The 19,649-nt window shown below is 32.0% G+C and overlaps 1 protein-coding gene across 2 annotated transcripts in view; it reads left to right on the forward strand.

The window, feature by feature from the left end:
• Positions 1 to 4,129: 4,129 nt before the first annotated feature.
• Positions 4,130 to 19,649, forward strand: part of LOC142318878 (tRNA (34-2'-O)-methyltransferase regulator WDR6) — a 55,579-nt gene continuing 40,059 nt past the window's right edge. Inside the window, exons 1-5 of one of the 2 annotated variants that reach the window (XM_075355467.1) lie at positions 4,131 to 4,652; positions 7,906 to 8,080; positions 12,773 to 12,940; positions 16,228 to 16,375; positions 18,243 to 18,503. In XM_075355467.1, coding sequence (XP_075211582.1) covers positions 4,565 to 4,652; positions 7,906 to 8,080; positions 12,773 to 12,940; positions 16,228 to 16,375; positions 18,243 to 18,503 — 840 coding nt within the window. In that variant the 5' untranslated portion in view covers positions 4,131 to 4,564. Of the gene's footprint in view, positions 4,653 to 7,905; positions 8,081 to 12,772; positions 12,941 to 16,227; positions 16,376 to 18,242; positions 18,504 to 19,649 lie in introns of both variants that reach the window. The other variant, XM_075355468.1, reaches the window with a different exon arrangement.

Genomic DNA, 19,649 nt, shown 5'->3' on the forward strand with positions numbered 1-19,649 from the left:
AGAACGAAACATAAGATAGATTGTTCAAGAGAGAATCTGCATTTGATACAAGAATACACAGTCAAAGATTATCTGGTAAACAATAAGAACCTGCTTTTTTAAAGTTTTTTTTGGCTATTTTTTTAAATAAAGGTTTGAAAAGTGAAGTAGTGAAAAGTAGTAACAAGTTATTTGTTTTAAAAGCTTTTACACTTTTAACTTTTCACAATTTGATTTACGAAAAGTGAACAGTTAATACGTTTTTAAAAGTTTTTCTGTCTATCCAGAATGTACTTTTCAATAACATTTTGAAGAGTACCCTTCAAGAATTAATGATAGGAACATTGTATGTGATTCTGTTAGTTGCTTTGGTTGCATTTAAATAACATGGCAAACAATGTTAAAAACAATTTCTTTGAAAAAACAGCAGATGTGAAAGTGCTCTTGAGATCCAGAACGGAACGGAACGATAGTGGAAGTTTGTTTTCTCCCTACTAATTGAAGAACCTATCAAATGTACCTTGCTGCTGTGTCTTTCTATTTTATCTGACAGGTTATCATCTGTTTTGTGGCAGTTATAGATTTTATTTGTTTTATTATATTTATGAACGGATTTCGTATTTGCGTTCTGGACATTGAGAAACAATTGACTGGGGCCGATACAGGAATACCAGGCGTGTATGTGCTTTGAACTTCTGGCAATATTCCCCTTCAGGAGTCCTTTCGGTCAAACAGGAATTTGCCTTCCTTAGGGGCTCTAGTGTTTGGAGGAAGCTTTCAGATACACATGTATCCAGGAAGGGTTTGGAGGGATTCCGTGGACACCATCATTGAGCTGGTTTACCTGAAACAGATAGGAGATAGGATGCATGTTCTGTATTGCAAGAAAGATATAACAGACCTCGTTCAGGACAATACGACAAACCTCTCATATTTCAACCTACCTACTTATTAAATTTTTATAAAATTTAATTTTTTTCCTCCTTTTTCCTTTTTTTTTTGAAGCGCGTAAAAATCGCTCTTAACGTTCCCGCTCGCGTGCGCGTACAAAAAACCCTAATAATATTGAAAAATATTAATTAGGATAGTATGGGATTTGATTCAGATGTTTTCAATAAAATTTAAAAGTTAGGTTAACAATTTATTTCATTTATCATTTTGAATAATTAAGTGGTCTACTAGTAGTTAACATTGGTCAGGTAAGATATATTTCCGTTAGTAATAATAGTGACTATTAAATTAGGTTGGGATCAACAAAATACCAAGTCAATGTATTTGGTATAAAAGGTTTAAAATATATTTTATTCAATTTTGTTTATTTAACTAAAGACTTCCACTAACTTGACCGTAGACAATGAAAAGGGTCTGGACAGGTAGCAGCGTCTAATATATTTCCTGTTGAGGACACCTTCGGAGCGTAATACAACAAAACCATGTGTTCAATTATTATTAAGCACTCCTTAGGACATTAGATTTTATCAATATCTATACTATTGTAGAATATTATAAAGGGGTACATTAAATTAATATTTGTTCATGTATTTATTTTACAGTTAATTTGAATAAAATACAACACAACTAAATGTTTAATTATTTGTTAAGCACTAGTAAGGGTGTTATATTTTATAATTCAATAGTATTGTATGACTGAAATGGATTAAATAAAATTGATTTAATTTTTGTAAAAAAAAAAGAAGTTATGTCTATACATTTATGAACCGTAACAACTTTACGCTCAATATGAGACTTTATGTGTACATATATTTTTTTAATGACCTCGCAATCATTTGTGGGAGTTCCTTGTTGGCTCACCCGATGGAGGCTTCTGGTCTGGTTTATCATATACAAACTCTCGTCCGGCCTTTTCACGGTGGTTCATCTAACCCGGCGTGAGGCCTTCTCCTCACACCTTGCAGTTGTAGGGTCCTCTCGGCAGATGCCCCTGAGATGGCTGTGCTCGAATACGACCGCTCTTCTGTGGCCACGTTTCTGACAAACCATGGCGCTCTGAAAATTGTCCGCAGCGCCACGTTTTGGATGGCCTCTAGCTTTTTCTGGAATGTAGAGCACAACAGAGCCCCCCATGCCGGGTAGGCGTATGTCAAAATTGGCAAGACTTAAGAGTCTGTATATGAGTATCTTAGTCGCCAGCGGAATGGGGTTGGCTCGATTAAGGACTGGGTAATGGGAAGCCCTGGCGGCCTCAGGGTAACATATTTTAGATGTTCCCCTAAGGTAAGCCGTTTATCCAGGACTACTCCCACATATTTAACTTTTGTTTCAAAGGGTATTTTCCCCCTGAAATTTCCAGCTGACTGGCCGGAGCGCGTCGCTTGCATGTGAAAAGCACGGCCACGGACTTTTCTTCGTTGACCTTGATTCTCCACTTATCAAGCCACGGTTACACTAAATCCAGTTGCCGTTGAAGTCTGCCGACCACGTAATCCATATTTCGGGATGTATAGTAATATGCCGTATCATCGGCGTACAAAGCATATCATACACCTGGATGATACGCCTTCCGAGCATATCATTTGTACATGCAGTGTACAGAATCGGCGAAAGGACTGCCCCCTGGAGAACCCCGGCGATTATTGCCCTGATAAGGATCCCCAACGCGTACTGTGAATTGTCTTCCCAGTAGGTAAGACCTTATTAGCTTGACATGGCGGCCAGGGACCGTCGTGTGAGCGAGTTTATGTAGTAGACCGTCATGCCAAACTTATCGAAGGCTTTAGCCACATCCAAAAAACGGCTGCAGTCACAGCTTTCCTATTCAAGGCTATCCATCAGTCGAACTAGTTGGAGGGTCGTCGAGTGGCCTTCTCTGAATTCGAACTGCTCAGACCGAACCCCAGGCCCCAGACATCGCCGAAGTCGCTCGAGGAAAATTCTTTCGAACAACTTTGACAATGGCGGTAGTAAGGAGATCGGCCTGTAATACCGGGGAGAATATAGACTTTTCCCCGGTTTGGACAGACATACTACCTTCGCTGTTTTCCAGCTTTTTGGAAAATATCCTACGTACAAAATGGACGTGAAAAGAGTGGCCATGGTCGCTATGAGAGCGGGGGGTAATGTTCCGGTATGCTCAGGCCTTGATCCCGTCCATCTCTGGGGACTTATCTCGGGGCTTGTGGCTTTGATAGTCACGGTCACTTCTGCTTCAGTGATGCGGTCTATTTCGCGGGGGGCATCCTCTACCTGAGCGAAGTAGTCCGCGAGGAAAGAGTACAACTCGGTTGCATGGTCGTTGTTCGGACCGACGGGTTTTGGAGTGAACTCCAAACCCCGCCAGTTCTTCCAGTGTGTTCGCGAAGACCTGGGGGACAGTGTGAAGCGATATCTCCTCCTCAGCCGGCGCTTTTCCATGATTGCCTCGGTGATGTGAGGTGGGTGATCGTTACTGAGGGGCCGTTCGGCCTTCCTCGTAGTGCAATAAGACAGAGCCTCGTTTGTGGACGACGTGACGCGATCGACCGTGTCGTCGATGTCCTCCAGTGTGGTCAGTTGTTCTGGATCTATTCTTGAGATCATGTCTAATGAAAGAAATGTATTTACGGACAACAAATACATATTTGGAAAATTTGAAACGAGTAGTAATCAAGAAATTAGATTTAAACTATAATTTGTATAAATTATTTTTAAGCTATGATAAACACTTCTAATAAACCTTTAAAAAAAATATTATGCATCAGGGATCACTTACAAATACAAAATGGACTTTGATAAAAAAAGATCAGAATAGAAGAGTAGTACGAAAATTTTTTAAATAATTTATTTTCAAAAGCAGAATTCAGCCACTATATACTGATTTCTGTAAATTAAACTCTGTTACTTTTCACTTTTCAAAATTACTATTCAAAAATGACTGTGAGTAAACAATGCAAAGTAAAAAGTTCGGATTTTTTTCATAAAATACACCAAATACAAATTTACAAAGTACAATATATAAAAACAGTATCATAGTTTATAAATTGTGCAACATGAAAAGTGGTAAGTACTTTAAAAAAACAGGCTCTAGCTTACACAGGAAAAAGCCGAAACGAGATAATATAAAATCCGTGTAACCATTACGCTTAGTAATTACTACTCTATTTCGCTTGATATCGAGTAGTATCAGTTACTTTGACATCATGTTCTTTTTCAACTGTTTTAGATTAAATATTTTGACACCTACCTTACCTATTACTGAGAGAGAGAATTCTTCGTTTGTTCATTTATTCGATAATAATTTAAATACTAAAGCATCGTTTCATTATGTACAGTATCGATAAGTTTACAATACATCACAATGATATCGGTGCGAGAATGTTATGATGTTGCTGTATAGGTTATGTTTAGACCAGTTTAAGTTTTAGTCTACGAGTTGTAAAGTTCACTAATATTTTAGGATAATATATTGTTATTTCTTTTTTATGCATGTTATTTTCCCAAAAATCTTCAAGCAATAAATTCCTGGATTTGTAGAGATAGTATTTGTTAGTTTTTTAACGATACTTGCTTATCTTATTTTATAAAGGAAATTTTGGATTAAACTAATAAGTTAATATTTTTGATTGTAACGAAATTTCATGTAGATATAATGGTTTGTGATGAAGAAATTATCACCTGCAATATATTAAAGATTAAAGTTACTACTGTTAAATTTATTAGTGAATATTTGTATGTTGGTAAGTTTTAAATGTTTTTTTGTTTTATAATCATGTAACTTTATTTGATTGAGTTCTTAATAATTTCCATAAATGCATTACTGAGTACTGTAATATTATTTCCCCAGCTTCATTTTTCAAAGCCATCTCTATTCTTAATTTTTCTTTTAAATGTGGTTATATTTTCAGCCAGTAATTTATATAAGAGATATAAGAAAATTATTATGTTTGGTAAATCAGTTGCGTATCAGTATAAGTATCAGTTGCTGGTGTTTAAATATATATACATTGATACAGGTATCACTCCATTATAGTCATCTATTTAATATTACAATTATAACATTAAGAATGTTTCATAAACAAAAGGAATTATAACTTTTTATAAAATTAAAAGAATCTATTATATCATTCCTTTTGACCAAACCACCCACATTACAATTACAAATTTTGCAATTTGAGAAACACTTTTTATGTGATACACAATTTGCTTCTATTTCTCATCATTTCCATTTATCACCTTTTTTATGAATTAACCATCATGAGCTAAATTTCCATTTTGTGTAGGAAATATTTACTTCCCACTAGCATCCTCCTTGCCCTTATCAAGTTTTAATATTCTCTTTAAGCCCATTTCTTTTTTCAATATCTGCCTATCTTGATAAGTCAAAATTATGTTCATCCACATATTTGTGCATCTAAGCTTATTCCTATCATCTAAAAATAGGTCTAGATGTAATTATATTCAATTAGGTACTCGCCTCTGATTTTGATGAAATCAACCCAACCACCAAAGAACACCGGTATCCATGATCTAGTATTCAAATTTGTATAAAAGTAATTGCCTTTACTAAAATTTGAACCTTAGAACTCTCAACTTTGAAATCAGCTGATTTACAGTGATGAGTTCACCACTAGACCAACCTGGTGGGTTTTACTAATGATGTCTAATTAACCTTTGATATTAAATTGGCTGATTGTTGGTTGAGTCCATAATTATATAAAAAATGGTTCTTTTTTGGAAAAAGATAGCCACTTTTTTCAGTATTTTCTTCCAAATGAATGGGTATTTGCAGGTATTCGCAGAGAAATTATAAATATATTCTAACCAAAATTAACCTCACTTCCTTCGCTCACAAGTCAAGGTTAGCGAGCGAAGCGAGTGTAGGTTAATTTTTCTTAAATTATGTTTATAATCATAAGTATGTAATCTTATAGGCCTCTCTCAGATACATTTTGAAGACCTGTGTTTGAAGAAAATTGACATGTAGAAATAAAAAGATAGGTTTGTGAGCATAGGTTAAGTGTAGTTAGATTACATTAATAATTTCTATGCAAATTCCTCCAAATACCCACTTATTTTGAAGAAAAAAATAGAAAAAAGTGGCTGTTGGATTACAAAAAAGTACCAAAATAACAACTTCTTTAGTCAGAAAATAGTATATATTACACTTAGTATAGTGCTGATTATAACATTTTTGGTGACTGTACTGTATAACGTTTGAGGGACATAACCTGGGTGAAAGGAATTTCCAATGAATAATTTAAATTATAATTAGTAGCTTTAGGCCCTAAGTAAGGTATATTCCAGATTTCATACAAAATAAAAATACAAAATACATTTTAATTCTTTATTTGCTTTTAATTTTTTCATGTCATTGAAAATTAATTAATTTTTTTTAATAATTGAGCCTTACTGTGCTTTCGCAATTTTAAACGTGTCCATTATTATTAATATACCCAACTTTATATTCAATTCAGATTAATTTTACATAATTTGCTACCAGTCATACTTTCTGATTTTTTACTAATAGAGTCAGAACCTGTCTGTAATTTTTTTTCTCTTATGCATCTTCTTGTCAACTTCAACTTCTACATTTAAAAAATTCCCCAAAGCTGGAGTATTTGCGTTTACATTAGAAGGGTTCACTGATATTCAAATTCAAAAATTCCTCACACAGCAGTCAGATCATCATAAAAAAATAATTTATATAATAAAATGACATCTGTAATACTATTCATGCACAACAAAATGACATAAACTCCAACCACTCATTGCTGAACCTAAATGGCAATTAAAAATGAATTGTGTTTGTTGAATTTATTTAATTTAGCTACTGCATGCTTACCTTTCAATAAGATTACCTGTACATTTTTGTGAGTGTTTATCAAAGTTAGTAAATTATTACTAATTGTGTGACTGCAGTCATCCAAATTCATTAACATTGCTAGAATTACGCCTGTAAGTGTATGGTCAGGTTATTGAATTTTCATTTAATTAGATGTGATTAATGTAGTTAACTACTGGGTTTTGATTTAATTTTTAATATTTTTGTCTCAATAACAGTAAAACTTGTTTTTCTCAATCTTTAACAGAAACAAGTGATGGAAAACTTGATAAAAGACTACTAATTAAAGTTTTTATTCAAAACAGTATCCTTTATAAGCAAAAACTACACTAAAGTATTAAAAACTTGTTTACCGCGAACTATTTAGGTATGTGATTAGGTTTGATCATAGATTTGTTTTTATGTACGTAAATTATTAATTTATAAGTAGATTATAAAACTCATTTTACATTCTACTTAAAATAAAAATGTAAATAAGTTACAAATGTTAAAGAAATAATTTCAGTATGTTAATTGAAAACGTAATATTTTATAAGGCCCACACTTATCACAGAAAGAATTATTAAAATTATGTGAAATTTGATGAGAGATTAAAAATTAAAGCTCACGTATAGAGTTTAACATATATTAAAACAATTGTTTCGTCAAAGTTATAGAGCTCAGAATTTAACGTAAAAAAAGAGATCTAGTAAAAACTGTTTTTCCACATTTTTGTTTAAATGTAAACTATATATTTCTTGCTAAATGAATGAAATTTTAGTAAAATTATGTGTAACAGAAAGGTGTTAATCAGGGTAATATTCTTATCTGTATCTGTCTTCAGTTGCAGAGATTATAAAACTCACCACCATTCTTGAAGTTCTTGAGATATTTCTCTATTTTTGGAGTCAGTCTTTCCGAAGTTTGACATTTATAACCTGTCTGGGAAGGTTCTGGGACTCATTACAGATACAGAACTGAAATAGCTAAGCTATTTAGAAGTGATATTATTGTAGACCTTTGATTCTTATCCTACTACTATGATAATCACTTTACGATAATCTCAGTAATACACAGCTTAATGTTTTTGTTTTTTTTTATTATTATGTAAAACAAGGTAGTTGTTTATATTGAACAACATTCTGTTAATTTTTTTTTTTTTTTTTTAGGTATGGGTGGAAATATAATAGTGTTTGCAGTTAATGATGGTAACTATATTTCTTTAATTAATAGGAATGTATTACAGTATCATAATATATATGGTATTTGTCCTGATAGTAGTGAAGATAATATTGTTGTGTATGGTGGCAAACATGTTATAGTATTACCTGCCTATCCATCTAAGTAAGTATTTTTAATCCTTTCTTTTTTTCTAAAATAACCACTACATTCCTAGTCTCCTTCACTTTTTCTTCATGTATCATCTCTGTTACAAAGGTTTTATTTATCTGTTAATTATTTAATTACCTTCTTCATCTCATTTATAAAATTCTTTGCCCTATTTCCATTGCTGATTTTCTGTAGTAAAATCCAAATTTTCTGTTATGGATCATTATACACACTGAATATATTTTATAAAAAAGATAAAAGGATTCCTAAGATTTTATTACGGTCAGGCATGTTTACCTTTGTAATGGTATGGACAATAAGTATGAATTTCTTTGTTATTTTTTTGTTTTTATTGACTAACCAGGTCTTAACCAGGTTAATAGATAATATAGGTTTTTGTGAAAAACATATGTTTTGTATTATCATTTTTTAGTTATTTATTTTATTCCCATTTGCCTATAAACTATTTATTTTTTTGCTTAAAAGTAACCAATTCTGTACAAAAAAAACTTAAATTTTATGGAAAATTTTATTGTGTAATCTCTGTAGCAAATTACAAAAATACCAGTTTTGTCAATGATGTTTTTTCTAATACCTTATTTTACAAGATGTTTCAATCAAACGCATATATCTAGTAAATAATATTTATCTATTATTTATTAATAGATATATATTATTATATAGAATAATATTAGTGTAGATTTAATATTAGATAAATATATCAAATATATTACTATTATATATATATATATAATAATAAATGTTCTGCCCAAAGGCAGGTTTTCACATGGCCTTTCCCATTCTGCTTAATTCTGTGCCATCCATTTCATTTTATCGTAACTTGCTTCCCTTTTTATATTGTCTACCATTTTCATTTGTCTTCGACCTCTTGCTTTCCTCCTTACAAATCTTTCCAATTCTGTCACCAACAGGCAGTCATACCTCCGCCAGGGTCCCAACCAACTGCATTTTCTTTTTATTTTTTCAATAATCGCCCTCTCTTCTCTCGCTCTACGAAGCACCTCCTCATTCCGAACTCTCTCTGTCCAGCTGATCTTTTCCATCCTCCTCCAAACCCACATTTCAAAGGCCTCCAATCTTTCTCTCCCGTCCTAATAGTCTACATCTCTGCCCCATAAAGAGCCACAATCTACACAAAACATTTTGCAAGTTTTTTCTTTAGTCGCAGATTTCCTTCCTAATTTGCTATATAACACTCTTCTCATTTTGCTGAATGCTTCCTTTGCCCTTGCAATTCGTACTTTAACTTTCTGATCACACTTCATATTTTCCTTAATGATGCATCCCAGGTACTTCAAGGATGCCACTTGCTCACTTTATTTTCCCTAATCCTAATTGTTGCCCTGTGGTTGATTTGCTAATTGTCATGCTTTTTGTCTTCTTTGTATTTATCTTCATTCCATACTCCTCAGAGATTTGATTTATTCTTCTTAACATTTCATTCATCATGTACTCACTCTCTCCCAACACTGCCATATCATCAGCGAATCTAACGCACTCTATCCTCCTTCCTCCAATATTTACACCCTTATTACCAGTTAGATTCTTTTCAATTATCGCTTCCAGGAAACAGTTGGAACTGAGTCTGTGACATGCAACATCCCTGCTGCACCCTTCTCCCAACTTTGCTTTCTTCCAGTAACTCATTCCCAATCTTTATTTTTACCTTCTGTGACAAGTACAGATTTCTTATTAATCTCCTTTCCCTCCAAGCGACTCCTTTTTCTTTTAAGATTCTCAGCAATTTATCTCATTCCACACTGTCAAATGCCTTCTCCAGATCTATGAAGACCACATATAAATCTCTTTGCTTTTCAATATATCTTTCTCCGATCACTCTTATTAGCCCTATTGCTGCATCCCTTGTTCCCTTTCTAAACTCAAATTGCTCTTCCCCAATTCATCTCTCAGTCTTCCATAGTCTCTAATTCAACACTCTTAGTAGTATCTTAGCTGCATGTTATGGGCTAATGGTCCTACATTCCTCACGTTTCATTGTATACTTCTTCTTTTCAATTGGTACTATAATAGTAGTCACAAAATCTTCCGGCCAATCACCACTCACATATATCAAATTACACAGGCTTATGGTATCTCTAATTTCCCTTTCCATAGCTCAGCTGGTACTTCACCGATTGGCTCCACATGATTTCCTGTTCTTCATTTCCTTTAAGGCTTTTTCTACCTCTCCTTCCATAATGTAACAACCTTTCTCTTCCTCATACACCTCTGATTCATCGTTAATTCCTAGGATTTCTGGTCTTTTATCTACTTTGTAAAAGTCCTTCCACATATCATTTCCATCTACCTAGAACCTCGTTCTTCCCATCAACCACTTCCCCATCTTCTGTTGCTATTTCCATTCTAGTTTTACTTTTTCCCTTTTTAAATACCAGTTCCATAACTATGTGCATCTCTTCAAACTTCCCTACCCTTTCCAATTTCTGAATATCTTCACACCTCTCAACCATGTTTGCCGCACCCTTTCCGTCTCTCTTATTTCATTATTTAGTTTCCTGTAGATCTTCTTACCCTCTTCTGTTCTGACATTCTTCCACTTTCTTCTCTCATCCATTTTATCCAGCATCACCTCTGTAACCCATTCTTTCTTTATCCTCCTAGTCTGCTTTTTACCCCCAGCATCCTTGATGGCATTTATTAGATCCTCCTTCATATATATCCTTCTTATGTTTGGATCTGTGTTCTCTTCCCTTCTCTCTCTATTTACCAAATAATTCTCCTTTAGCCTTTCTCTTTTGTCTCCATCTTTCAGTATCTCTCTACTCTTTTTCCTTTGTTCACTCTCTTCATCCTCATTTGTAATTCTTCCACCACAAGATTATGGTCCAAATCTGTATCTGCACCTGGATACACTTGAATTTTTAAAACAATTTCTATACCCGTTTTCTATCTTAAAGTAATGTATGTGGTACCTCTCTCTCCATTTATTCTTGGTGTCCATGTGTATTGGCATCTCTTATGGGCTTGGAATAGCATATTGCCAATTACCAAAGAGTTTTCCTTACAGAAATCCACCAATCTTGTTCTTCTTGCATATCTTATACCTAACCCAAAGTCTCCCACAACATTTCCTTCCTTGCCTGTCATTTGCCATTTCTTGCCTGTCCTTCAATTGTCTGGCCCATGTATAGAATCTGTTATGGGACAACGTAGCATCCCCAAACTGTACCTTTAAACAAATTAAAATTTCTGCAGGTTTAACGCCTTCATTAATTAAAAACTCCATGATTGTTGGAGATGACGGTACCTCTTGCTCACTCATGGCTGTATTGATGACTGAACAGAGCGAAGGAGCAAACCAAGCTGGTTCCCCCTCTCTAACACACCAAACATTAACCCCTCACTCCGCCATCCAGCTTGGAACTGCTTGCTGTGTAGAATTGCAAAATAAAATAAATGTACCAAAAATGTGGTGGACCAAAAAGACTGTTTTGAAAAATTCAGCTTTAAACCTTTAGAATATAGTGCCCATAAACTTGCTACGTTTTTGTTCTGCTTAGACTGGCTTAATTAAACTTAATAATGAAGTAAACTGTTACTATATTTCAACAATATTTAAATAATTATTGAGCAGCTGGCTTTGAAAAGGCTGTATATGTATTTGGGAGGCAAATTCAGATTTTTTCTTTAAAGTAGATGTATGTTGAAGATTTCATGACTGTTTTTATATTTAAAAAGATAACACAAGTAAAAGCACTTAGTATTAAATAATTTAAAATAATTCATTAGAACTGTATTTTTTTAAAAATCTATAGGGGTAAATGATGAATGTAGAGGACATGAATCCCATTGAGTGTATTTTAGATATGTTAAATAATATAATAATATTTGCCAGCTAAACTTCATTGTAGCAAGTTGCAGAAGAAGAATGATGAAATGTTTCTCAGGAACAGTTTTAAAATTTGATTTGGGTTTTATTTAGAAAATTGAAGAAATGGTTGGATCAAATGGTAGTTGTATTTATAGTTATTTCTTAAATTTGGAATTAATAACATCAGAGAAGGCACAGAAGAAATGAGTGAATATTTCCATTTATTTTTGTAAATCAATATTTTTAATTTTTATTTGTCTTGTTATTAAACTTACTCAAAAAAAATAGTGTTATCCAGTCATTTTTTATGAGAATATCCATTGTGAACAATAATAAGCAACTCCCCCATGGCCCAATGAGATGAGGGTGATATGTATAACATGTAAATAAAGTGTAGTCTTGTACAGATTGAGGCCGACTATTCCTAAGACATGTGGTTAATTGAAGTTCAACCACCAAAGTACACCAGTAATCCACATTCTAGTATTCAGATCTGTATAAAAGCAGCTAACTTTTACTACGATTTACCCTCAGAACCTTCAACTTCAAAAATCAGCTGTTAAAAAAATGATTTGTGATAAGTTAACCACTAGATCAGCCCGGTAGGCTAAGAAATATATTGAGTTTAAAAAAATTTATGGTTTTCATGATCTTAAAAAATATTAGTAATATCTTACTGTGACTAGTTTATAAATTTTGTTTTTGTTAATAGTATTGCTGTCTTATGAAAGCCCTAAAATAAACAATTAATTCTTGTATGTGTACAATCTTTGTTAACTATAATCTTATCCTTTTTTTGAAACGTTGCTGATTTGTTTATTTTATTTTCATAAAGAATTGTTTTTTGTTTATAGTTTGACAGATGATGAATTAACTTGGGAAGCGAAAGATTGGATTTGGCATATTAAGTGGTTAAATGATGATACTTTAGCAATTATTTTGGGCCATAATGAATTACTAATTCTAAAGTGGCATGATAAAAGTGTTGTAAGAGTAATCTCGTGTGAGGAAAAGTGTATATTGTATCCTTTCTTTTATAATTGTTGCATTGTAAGATAAAAATGTGCTGTTGTTTAGTTATTATGGAAGTAGTGTTCTTTGTTGTTTATTCTCTAAGAAGGGTTTACATATGTATATCATAAATAAAGCTGCAAGTTTGTTTGTTCTTGCATCGCACCAGAACCAACTGATCATTTCTTTCAAATTTACATCAAATTTCTTTCATGTCTGTGTGTACTTAGTTACATAGTTACTATTGTTCTGTCTTTTGTAATTCACTTTTTTTTCAGGTTTCTATAAAGTCTGAATACTTTAATTTTTATTTATCAAAATTATTCTCACACACTGGGGGTCCAGGGGGGAGGACCTCTCTGGCTAGACATGAGTGGCGAGTGAAGCAAGCTCTGGGGAATGGTGAGCGAAGCTAGCTTGCAGTCCCAGGGAGCCCCTGGATTTGCTCCAGCATTCGCCTTGGCTTAGGGATTCCAGGGGGCGGAACTCCCTGACTAGTTAGTCAAGGGAGTGAAGTGGGTCCTGACTGGCTTATATGTGTGTGTGTGTGTGTATATATATATATATATATATACACAGATGAATTTATATAGCAAATTAATATATATATATTAAAAAAAAAAATAACTTAACCACCAAAACACAAAAGAGAAAAACTAAAAAAAAAAAAAAACTAATAGCATATTGCTGACATTCACAGGATCCTGCATCATCATTTTGTACACAGTTCTATAATTATATCAAACAAATAAATAAATAACAATTTAGAAAACTGATGTAGTATCCCTTGAAAGAAGACTATTGGTATTAATATTTTTAGGTTTTTCTGGTACTATGTTTTGGTGGTTAAGTTGTTATTTTTTGAATTCAATTAGCGTAGTGGTCAGTATGAATTATTTAAATTGAAAAAATATAAAGACGTAAAATATTGCTAATATTTCAGGAGCTTTCTTCTTCAGTATTTACATTTCTTACAAACAATTTTTAACCAGCCTCGACTAATTTTTTTTTTAGCATCTCTGTTTCTCCAAGATGTCTTGCCATACCTTCAAATATGTTATAATTTAGTATATCTTGGTCTAGATTTTGGTATTTTTTGTGGATCAATTCTCGAAATGTGTATAAATATAATGTCTTCTCTTATTACATGTAATAGCAGATTGAAATATATTTTAAATTGTTAACTTAAGTAAGAACAAAAACTGCCCACAAAATTATTTACATGAAATTCAGAAAACTTAATTGTAGAACAGCTATCTCAAAATAAGTGATTCTCAGATAACTTAATTTGCTTTAGACTTTATATTTTTAGTTATTATTTATTTAGTTTAGCATTATGAAGAAAATTTTTGTTTTGTTTGAAATTTTAAAGTTTTTGTGTCACAGTTTGATTTGTCTCGAACAAATGTCAAATTTTTTAATCTTGTTTTTGTTTTATACTGACTTTTTTAACATCACTATCAGAATTAAATTCTCTACAAATTAGATTAAATTATTAGAAATTTTAATTTGTTTATTGGCAATTCAACAAATTTAATTTCTGCCAAACCTAAAAAAGAGATTTGTACTTGAGTTTTTTGAACTTTACTGCAATTTTATCAGAAACTATTAGAGATACAGTTCTTTCAAGTTTTATTCAATTTTTCTGGTCAAAAAACAAATAAATCATCAAATTTGGCCCTAAATTTTGGTTCCAAGAATTTCAGTGTGGTTTCATTTTACATTTGGAGCATAAATCAGGAGAAATATTTCACTAGCTGTAACATGTATCTGTAGAAACTCTTAACATTAATGATCCTATTCAGCTCCCAAAATATTGTGGTGCCCAAAATATTGTTGTGCAGTTTTGAATCAATCAATATGAATTTTTTAGTCAGACGTAATTTTATGCAAACTTTGTTTTTTCTTTTGTTTTCTTGTTGGTTCATTTTACATGCAGAAAGGAGTATAGAATGAACCAGTGAGAAAATAGCATGGAAAATAAACATTCATTTCTTGAGAATTTATTTTTCAATTAATCATTTGTATTATTTAATGTTTGTTATTATTGTTTTGAAAATCTTGGTTCTTTTATAAATAAATATATATAGAAGGTGATTCAGAGAAAAGCAAAATAATTTGGGAATTAATTATATAGCTTGTAATAAGGAAAAAAATTCATACAAACTTATTATTATTGAGTTACAGTTAGCAAAAAATTTTGTTCGGATTTCAGTTCACCTGGTGAAGTGAGCTCATACTGACACTTTTAAGGTGTTATATTAGGGGGTAAACTTGATGGTTTCATATGTTTTTTGAAGTTAAAAATGAAATAAAAGAGGTCCCAGAACTGTAGCTCACATAGGTTTCATGATGTCCAACATAAAACAGAAAAAAATTTTGAGACGAAAACAAGGTCGTTTAGATCTAAAAATACAATAACTTTGTTAAATGATTAATAAATCCATAAATTTTATCAATTGTGAGAAAATTGATGTAATAAAATTTATGATAAAAAAAAAATTTAACTTGTATTATTAAAAACAAAACAGAACAAAACAACAGAAAAGTTATGAATTTGTAAAAATTAAAAAGGAACTACTTTTAGTCCAGTAAATTTAGACCTTTGAAGACTTAAAATACAGGATGATTACAAACGAAATATACAGTTTCGATAGCTTATAAAAAATTAAATTGGTATATGTGAATACTGTAAATGATTTGGTCTTACAGAGAATCTTTTAAAGTTTTTGTTGATATATATGCTCTGCTGCTAATGTCACTGATTGATGTGTCATGTTACCAGTCTGGCAAGATGGCTGCTACTGCAATAGAGAAAGCTTTTTGTGTGCTTGAATTAACCAAAACAAATTCAGTTACTGTCGTGCAGCGACATTTCAGAAAAAATATGGCTCTTCAACTGCCAAAAAAGAAATCTTCATAAACTTTCTCAGCAAGTGGTGAAAGCTAATATTACTTAATTTAAGAATTCTTATATAAACCTGCGTAAACATATACTTTAAGGCTTTTGACTCCATTATAGTACAATAAAATTTATGTTCTGGATATCTATCACATGTTCTTGAACCTCAGCCATAACATTATTATTTACTTTGTCACAAATTAACAGCATGTCAATAATAAAAATGAAAATTGAACTCTGTTTGAAAAATGATCTTGAAAAAATTTTTATTTTTGTTCTCCAAGATTAAGCAGATTACATATTGCATTTTTAGAAGTTTTTTTATTATTCTTTCCCAGTTCTCTCATTCAATAAAGTGCTTTACATTGTTTTTTCCTCAATTAATCTTTTTTCTAGATATTCTGCATTTATTATTGGTGATGATGTTGAAAAAAATTTGATAGTACTCAGTGGTACTGTCTACAAGGAAGTATTAGTTTGGGCTCCAGATTTTAGAAAAAATGAAAATAGTAAAACTGTCTTGCATCGGCTGAAAGGTCATAATGTAAGTAATCTATGTTACTATTTATATAACATAGTCTCAAAATGTTCTTGCAAATTGGTGCTTCTGTTTATAATATTAATAGTAACAGAGAAATTACTATTTCATAAGTTGGCAGAATTAGAATTCTCTTGATGCAACTAATCAAAGGTTGAATTGCATACTTGTTTCCTTTCCTGTAATAGTCAAACTGTATGCTGTTGCCAGTACTCTTCAATCTAGATAATAGATACTAACTGTCTATCTACCTATCCTTTAGTCTTACCAATCTTTTAAATCTACCTACCTACCTATCTTTAATCTATTTAATCTACCTACCTTTATTCTGTTATCTAGATTCAAGGTAGTGCTAAAAGAAAAAGAAAACACAATTTGTTTTTTATGTTGTTTACTAATATAAATGCAGTTTATGTGCCATGGTCTCACTTCAGAACTTCTACCACTGAACAGCATATTATTGTCAAATTTCAGATTTTCCTAAAAACTTGTCAAAGACAATAAAATTTCTAAAAAAAGTTGTATGGTGAAACAGCAGTGAAGAAAACACAGGTGTGAGTAGGATATTTCTTTCTGTCCATTCTGATATTTTCTTTTTGAGAGTCAAGCCCGTACATGTAGCAGGTTGTTAATTTACAATTTTTAATAATTATTTTAAGGTCGGTTGAAAAGTGTAGAGATAAGCACGCTGTTATCTAAATTACTTGGTCTCAAGTTCAATTCCTGGCAAGGGTGTGGCATTTTTCCATTTGTCACTTCATTTATCTCATCTTTCTCATTAAAATATGTGCAGATGCTGTCCAAGATCATATAATATGAAAAATAGATTATGACTGATCAGCTCAGATTGGAAAAATAGATCAAGATCATGACTGAAAAACAGGTTCACTTCTCAGTATAAAAAAAAAATATATAACATAATTATTTTTATGTGCATTTGATTTGTCACTATTAATTCAACAATACTGATGAATTAGTAGTGATCAATTAATAGTGACTAATGTTATAGCAGTAGCCTTATAAAAAAATTAACATGATTTAGTAACAGAAGTCTGTGAAAGCATGTTTATGAAATAAAATAACATCGTGTGTTCTTTCATAGCAATGGATATTCAATGAAATTTACAACAGACCAAGGATGTTTTGATGACACTATTCTCACATATCTAAATTATCAAAGGTTGCAGGAAAATGTGAAGTGGTGGAATATAGTAAAGTACCAAGGTATAATTTTAGTTTCTTCACATACGTTTACATCTTTTTATGTTATGTGTTTGTAGATGTTTGGTTAAATATTATGATTCACCTGTAGAAACAAATACGCTATGTTTCCATTATATCTGAATGGATCAAATGATGAACCAGCTGTGTGTATGAATGACATTGATTATCCATTTTAGGTAATTTCTCATTAGGTTACATTCCATCTTACAAGATCACTATGTCTTCTTTTTTCATTTTTGTATGTATTCTATCCCCATTTATTTCTATGCCCTATTTGTGTTGTTAGCACAGAAGTTGAAATTTTATCTTTATCTGTTTTATCAATTATTTACTTTTTTCTTTGAGTGAAAGTCTGTAAATGATTTTTTTTACAATATTATGATATCCAGATAATTTTGAAGTAATTTGGTTATGTACGTGATCCAGATGTAAACTGAAAACTAAAACTGTATTAATTAGTCACAAAGTAGTTCTTGATTTATAGATTGAAATCAATAAAAAAAAAACCTTTACATGATGTCACAGCAAATCACAAAATCAATTGTGTATGAATAATTAGCCTGTATTGTATTTTATTTAACTTTATTAATTATGAGCTAATAACATTATTAGATGTAAAAATTTTTAAGTGTTTAATTTGTCTAGGTAGGGTGTAATATTTTCGGTTAATTATGATGAAACAAGTCAACGTATTTGCTCAACATCTGATGATAGAACTATAAGAGTATGGAGTGTAAGTCACCCTTCAGAATTTGTAGTGAGTAAAAGTAAGAACAGTAGCAGTGATTCTTTATTATTAAATGAATGGAAAATGGCTTCAATATGTGCATTATATTGTGTTTTTGGCCATTCTGCTAGAGTATTCAGAAATTGTATGATATCTCATAAAAGAGTTATTAGCATTGGAGAGGTAATTTTATATTTTTACTATACTTAGTATTTAGTATTTGTTTTCACCACAATTGTCATTTAGCTTTTAGTTTTTATGTTTTAATTATTATAGTAAAGTATGTAAAGCTTCAAACTCATGATCAGCTGTTCCTGTTAATGATTATCAAATTAATATTTTGTTAATCTTATTGTTATTGTTTCACTTGTTAACCTGCTCAAGCCAGAGACTTATTGGAAATTATATGGAGAAGGATAAGGAGAACACATCATACTACCATCTGACAGTGTCGGGATTACTACCACCTTAGCTACACCAAGTGGGGAGCTGACCAGTCATGTATTTTACATTTTTATTATTCTTTAGTCCGGTCCCATTTAGATTTTGGTTGTATCGTCCACTCTTCAGTGTGTCATATCGTGTTTAAGATGCTGGATGCTGTACACCACTCTTTTCTTCACCTTGTCACTGGTGCATTAAGATCAAGCCCTGTTGCAAACATACTTGTTGATTGTGGTGAGCCATCATTTTGGGATAGGTGGGACCAGCTGCTAGCACTTGCTCTGCCTCTCTTAAAGGACAATCAAATCACCTGGTTCTTAAAGGAGTTCTTGCAAACTCTAATTCCCATTGGTATGAAAATCATTCACATAATACAGCACCAATGAGTATCCATACCCAGGATTTAATGTACTCTACATTTTGACCCACCTTCTGTTGTACAGGGTTAGGTTGGGAAAACCTATCCCTGGATATATCCTTCATGGAAACTTGACCCCATTAATTTTAATTACAACCTCACCGTATATAATAAAAAATTAACTCTCATCTTTCGGCAAACATTTTACCATCTTTTATCAGAGACAAACCCAGATACATTAGTATAATACAGATAGGTCAAAGCAGAATGATACTATTAGATACACTTTTATTGTAAATGACAGAACTTATGTGTTTTGTCTACTTGGTATACAATACTTGGTATACAATTGTTTTGTCTACAATACTGAACTGTATACCATCAAAATGGCCTTCAATATCATTAAATCAAAATATTGTCATATCCTTATCTGTAGTGATTCGTATAGTGCACTCCAAGCTTTAGAGGATTTGTATTCCAGACATACTATTATCACTGAAATGCATAATACAATCGTTAAATTAAAT

The sequence above is a fragment of the Lycorma delicatula genome, chromosome 2 (genome assembly GCF_047948215.1).
Source record: "Lycorma delicatula isolate Av1 chromosome 2, ASM4794821v1, whole genome shotgun sequence".
NCBI classification, from domain to species: domain Eukaryota; kingdom Metazoa; phylum Arthropoda; class Insecta; order Hemiptera; family Fulgoridae; genus Lycorma; species Lycorma delicatula.